The 6,000-nt window shown below is 42.0% G+C and overlaps 1 protein-coding gene across 1 annotated transcript in view; it reads left to right on the top strand.

Annotated features, from left to right (window-relative positions):
- Positions 1 to 410: 410 nt before the first annotated feature.
- The window catches only part of espn (espin), an 84,005-nt gene continuing 78,415 nt past the window's right edge, over positions 411 to 6,000 (top strand). The window contains exon 1 of the mRNA XM_063208821.1: positions 411 to 926. Coding sequence (XP_063064891.1) covers positions 633 to 926 — 294 coding nt within the window. The 5' untranslated portion in view covers positions 411 to 632. The remainder of the gene's footprint in view (positions 927 to 6,000) is intronic.

Below are 6,000 nucleotides of genomic sequence, written 5' to 3'. Positions count from 1 at the left end.
TGTATCCTCCTTTCTGCCCGTGCATATTTTTCTTTGTAAAGAACTGTTTTGTGTGGGAATGGTAATGATAAAGTAATCTAAACAGTATTGATCGGTAGCTCAGGGTGTCTGGTCTGATAAGAAAAGAGCTTCTGTGAAGTTACGTATAACGCACTGTATTGCGCATGAGGGAATATGGATACCTGGACGTGCGTAGAACGGAACGCATGCTATTTTCATCGAATAGGTTGAGTATCACATGTGGAAAAGATCTCTGTGCGTAAAAGAACAGTTTTCCCAACGTGTAATGTGGTCTTACAATGGTCGACTATTTTGAGGTTTGTCTTAGTGGTGACTTTGTCGGAGGTAAGAGGTCTTCAAACTACTCGCTTTTAAACGCATTCATTTGTAAAACATTTGTCATAGGAGTTACGTTTAAATAATTTGTGTAATGAAGACTGTGACCTGTGAGACGCAGATGAGTCGTTTCAATTGCCCCGTCATATTATAAAACGGTTGGAGTGAGGGGAATGAATTGGAGATAAACGCGCAGCACTAAAGTATTGCTCGTAGATCAGCACAGGGTTCGAGGCGACTTTTTTCATGGTGAACCCATAGACAGCAGCTCAAAGGGACACCGTGTTGCGCTTACCATGGTGCTGGAGCGGACACTTCTTGCTGCCAGGCAGGGAGATGTGCAAACTCTGAAACTGCAGATGGCCGAAAAAGTGCTCACGGCCGAGGTGAAGGACTTGCTCGGAGCATCGCCTGTGCACCACGCATCCCGGGCGGGGAAGTTGGCGTGCCTGCGTTACTTGGTGGAAGAAGCAGGTCTGCCAGGGAACAGTCTTGCAAATAATGGCGCTAACCCAGCACACGACGCAGCTGCCACGGGCAACCTGACATGCCTGCAATGGCTACTGACCCAAGGAGGCTGTCGTGCCACGGTAAGTGTTGGTAACCAATAGCTGTGCCACGAACTTTGCTCATAGTCTAACTAATTTCCTACGTGAGGTATAGGCATGCTGTTGTTTTCGTGCGTCTTTATTAAGAAATTAATGATTTGGTGTGTTGGGCAGCGCATGTCCATGCAGCGAAACAAACTTCTCACACCAGTTGTATCCTGAGCTATCCTCCTTCCTGTGCAGCCTTTAGCTTGTGTCGGTAAACTGCTTTCCTGGACTAATCGTGCTCTTGCAGAGTCACTTCTAAGTCCATCTGCTTAGACAGGAAGAACCTGGTCAGTAATCTCTGGATAGGAGTTGATCTGGAATATTCATTTTGATAGGCTAGGACAGCTCTTGCATGTCACCTGCTCCAAGTGTGTCACACCTGTGCTTTGTCACACCTAAAGATAGCCTACTTAACAGTAAATATGTTTATGTCAGCTGAGAGAACACAAGACATCAGGGTGTTGTCTTTGAAGGAATCATCACAGTATCAGCAAAATAGGAATAGAAAGTTGCGCTACTTCAATTCATCATAGGGATGTGTAGGTCTACTGACCACTTGCAGTACAGCCCATTAACCAACTGGCTGAAGTAGCCTAATTAGTTTTTTTTATTTATTTGTTTTACTTAATATAGCCTAATAATGAGTTGTTAATTAAATTAAGTAATCCTAACACTGGTTTCATACAGTAGGCCTATTTTAATTTAAGGTAGGCCTACACAGAGAACCAAATTGATCTATAGCAAAGTGATAGCGGATTGTTGGAGATGGTAAATTCTATACTATTACACAGCTACTGATCATCATAATCATGAGTGCTGCTCTTTTGATAGAACAAGCCAAGACAACATGTTGTAAATTGTATTGGAATAGGGGATTTGTAATTTTGCTTCCTTGAAACAATCATATGTGACGGGAAATTCTTTCTTCTCTCCTGAAAGTTGACTTTGTCACAGATCGTCACGCGCATAACCGTTACAGTGCCCTCCATAATTATTGGCACCCCTGGTTGAGATGTGTTAAAAGCCTTAAAATAAATTCAGTGTTTATTGCAGAAGAATACTGTCACACTGAAAATTGTAGGAAAATGTAGCCTTCAACTCAAATGAATTGTAAGAAAATAAAAAAATCCCTGACTAAAAAATAATTATTTTTCATTAAATCACCTGTTCCACAATTATTGGCACCCTTAACAATTCCCAGGAAATAAATATAATTGAAGCATTTCTGTCATTTCTACAGTAGTTTACAAAGTTTACCAGAGTATGTAGGAACATTTAATTAGTAATTCATCACTTCCTGTTTCCCTGGGGTATAAATATGACGTGACACAGAGGCCATTTCTCTTATCCACTCTTAAACATGGGAAAGACAAAGGAACACAGCATACAAGTGAGGCAGATGTGCGTCGACCTTCACAGGTCAGGCAGAGGCTACAAGAAGATTGCCACTCAACTGCAGCTGCCCATATCCACTGTGAGAGGAATAATTAAGAAGTTCAAAACAACTGGAGCAGTGGTAAACAAGCCTGGACGAGGACCCAAGTTTATTTTGCCACCACGCACAGTGAGGAGGATGGTAAGAGAAATCAAAAGATCTCCAAAGCTCACTGTTACAGAATTACAACAAATGGTAGCATCCTGGGGTCACAAAGTCTCCAAATCAACCATCAGGCGCTGTCTACACGCCAACAAGCTGTTTGGGAGGCATGCACGGAGAAAACCTTTCCTCACTCACAATCATAAACGCAAGCGTCTGGAGTTCGCCAAACGGTATTGGGGCTTCAACTGGGACCGTGTGCTTTGTTCAGATGAGACCAAGATTGAGCTTTTTGGCAACAAACACTCTAAGTGGGTCTGGCGTACCACGAAAGATGCGCATGCTGAAAAGCACCTCATACCCACTGTGAAGTATGGGGGTGGGTCAGTGATGCTGTGGGGCTGTTTCGCTTCCAAAGGCCCTGGGAACCTTGTTAGGGTGCATGGCATCATGAATGCTTTGAAATACCAGGACATTTTAAATCAAAATCTGTTGCCCTCTGCCCGAAAGCTGAAGCTGGGTCGTCACTGGGTCTTTCAGCAAGACAATGACCCTAAACATATGGCCAAATCTACACAGAAATGGTTCACCAGACACAAAATCAAGCTCCTCCCATGGCCATCTCAGTCCCCTGACCTCAACCCCATTGAGAACCTGTGGGGTGAGCTGAAGAGGAGAGTACAGAGGAGAGGACCCAGGTCTCTGGATGATTTAGAGAGATTCTGCAAAGAGGAATGGCTGAAGATCCCTCTTTCTGTCTTTTCCCATCTTGTGAAACATTATAGGAGAAGATTAGGTGCTGTTTTGTTGGCAAAAGGGGGTTGTACAAAATATTAACACCAGGGGTGCTAATAATTGTGACACACATTATTTGATGTCAAATAATTATTTCTTTATGTGGGATTTTTTCCCCACTGAATAAATGCACTTGTATTGAAGGTTGGATTTTTCTCTTTTTTTCCATTAAGGTCCCATATTATTTAGAAAAAAAAAAAAATAATTGGAAGCTAAAAAACACATCTTAACCAGGGGTGCCAATAATTATGGAGGGCACTGTATCTTGAGATAAAAGACCCTGCTTTATCAGGAAAAGTTGTGGTAGGAGAACACCATACAGCCTAGCCAGTGCCTTGTCTTCCCTCTCGCCTACTGTATAATACCACATTCCAGAAGCAAACATTAGATTAGGAAATTGGTGTGCTGCCAGGACATTACTTACTCAACTCATTCTAACACCAAACGGTCTATAAAAGACTAACAATATGGGTTGGCTGTCACAATCTTATTTCTTTTCACCTCTGGCACAATCTTATTTCTTCTCACTCCATATATAGCCCCCTACTAATTTTTCAGCGTAAACACTTACCCTTAGCGCAGAGCCTTTGTTATAACCTTATACTGTCACCAAAAGTGTAATGGCTATATCTAAATCTGTTACTGTACTTAAGGCTCTCGGTACTGTCATAGCAATGTTGTTATGATGTAGTTGAGTCTTTTCAGCTAATAGTGTATAGGCCCGCTGGCGACCCCATCTGCAGTAGGAGGCTACGGTGATGATGCACTAGGCAACTTTTTGAGCAACATTTTTTGGCAATGCTGCTACAAGAGCTACTTATAGCAGAAGAACTTGGATCACCAGTAGACACCATTTGAGCAGGATAACTTGTTTCAGCAGTAGACAAGCATTTTACCGGCATATTAGGAGCCAATCAGGTCGTTGCCCTGTGCGGCATCAGCTTTCTAATACACTTGTGTGAATGTGAAATCCGCCTCTCTGGTTTTTAACTAATATTGCAGACGTGTCTGTCTGGCATTGAACAGTAGAATTGTGTGTTAAATCTGGCTCTCTGGGTGTTGAATTAATACAGCAAAATGGACTGTGCAGATGCATGGCTGTGAACAGTAGTATCATACTTAATTCTTGGAAGGCTTGCTAAGGAGATTAATATTGGGGCCAGCAAAGTGACTTGTTTGAGCTGACTTCAGTTGAAAGCAGAAGCAGGTTGTATGTGAGGTTGTTAACCCTTGTTCACGCTGCCAGTGTTATGGGTAATGACTGGACAGGATGCTGATTTTTTCATTGACTAAATTTAGAAAATAGTCAAACTGAATCTCCCACATGCATTTGCTAGTGTTGAAAACAGCTGAGTGCAGTACGCAAGTAACACAATGCCATGGATATTGAATTCGGATAGCGCAAATAAGGTCTTCGTGTCTTGTGAAATGAAGAACAAACAAAGTGTATCAATTATCCTACAAATAATAAGTACGTAGGTCTGTTTCAACTTCAAAATATTCCGATGAAATGATGAAACTTTTAGCGTTTCATACACTTTTTAAGCACTTTTAAATGTACGTTTTTTTTGTTTTTTTTTGCTTTGTTAGCCTTAATGGGTTTTCCTCACCCTGCAAGTGTGAATTGCATTACACAACTTGAGCAGCTTACAGTTGTTTTATGCACTTGGAACTTTGGCCTTAGATGCCTTCCCGGAGGTCACTTCTGACTGGAAAGGGATCCAAAATCAAAGACCAAATCAAGACAAATTCCCTACATTTTAGGCCACAACTGCCCCTGCCCACAGAAACAGGGTTATACGCTATAATTGAGATAATGTTACACTGTTAACACTGTACTCCTGCTGGGTGGGTGGGTGGGCGGTTACATTCCCAAGCACAACTGGCAGTGCCCTGAACCATTTTCTGTACACCCCTCTGTAGCCATACTCAAATGAGTTAATCCCAATCTAAAGTTGCAGTATAATAGCCCTTGTTTGTAAATCAGCCATTTTTTAAGATGACATCAAAGAAAGACATGTGAATGTTTTGAATATTTCGTCCAAAGTTTCTGTTGGATTGTGTCAATGTGTGGTTTCTGTGTGGTGTTTCTGTTCAGATTTCTGCTGCCCTCAGTAGATTAAGCTTAACCTTGCTCCAGGAAATAATATGTTGGATCGTGGGAACCCATAGGGCTCCTCATGAATGCCAGGCATTCCCACTAACGTGTGATGTGGGCTTGTTGCAGCCAGGCATAATCCAATTAATCCACATGAGTCGCCCAATCAGTGGCATACAAGCTGGGCTCCTACACAAACATAAAAGAGGATTGTGTCTACGTGTGCGTTGTCTCACTATGAAACAAATGACATCCGTACATGGAATGTAGTTTCTGCTTTTTAAATTTTATTTTATTTTAAGAACACCATAGCCCTCTTTTGCACACCTCATATCGAACGGGTGCATTGGATGTAACCAATGGTTCATAGTAGTCATTGACAGTAAATAGAATGGACGCCAAATCAACGCTATTTGCCATTCAACGCTTTGAAGCCAGATTTGGGAACATTCCAACTTACATTCCACCTTAGCAACGCCAAACGCAGGTGCTGATTGGACAACAACAAGACTTCTAACGGTCAATCAAACCATGTTCTGATGCTCATTGGTCAATTTAACTTTTAATATCTCTCTAAAATAAAACATCACCACAAAAAATCACCACCCTGGTAAGTTGGAGAGCAAGGGGACCTACTA

Source organism: Engraulis encrasicolus, chromosome 10 (genome assembly GCF_034702125.1).
Source record: "Engraulis encrasicolus isolate BLACKSEA-1 chromosome 10, IST_EnEncr_1.0, whole genome shotgun sequence".
In the NCBI taxonomy this organism is placed as follows: domain Eukaryota; kingdom Metazoa; phylum Chordata; class Actinopteri; order Clupeiformes; family Engraulidae; genus Engraulis; species Engraulis encrasicolus.
Note: the sequence above shows the minus strand (reverse complement) of the source record. Positions and strands in the feature narration are given on the sequence as shown.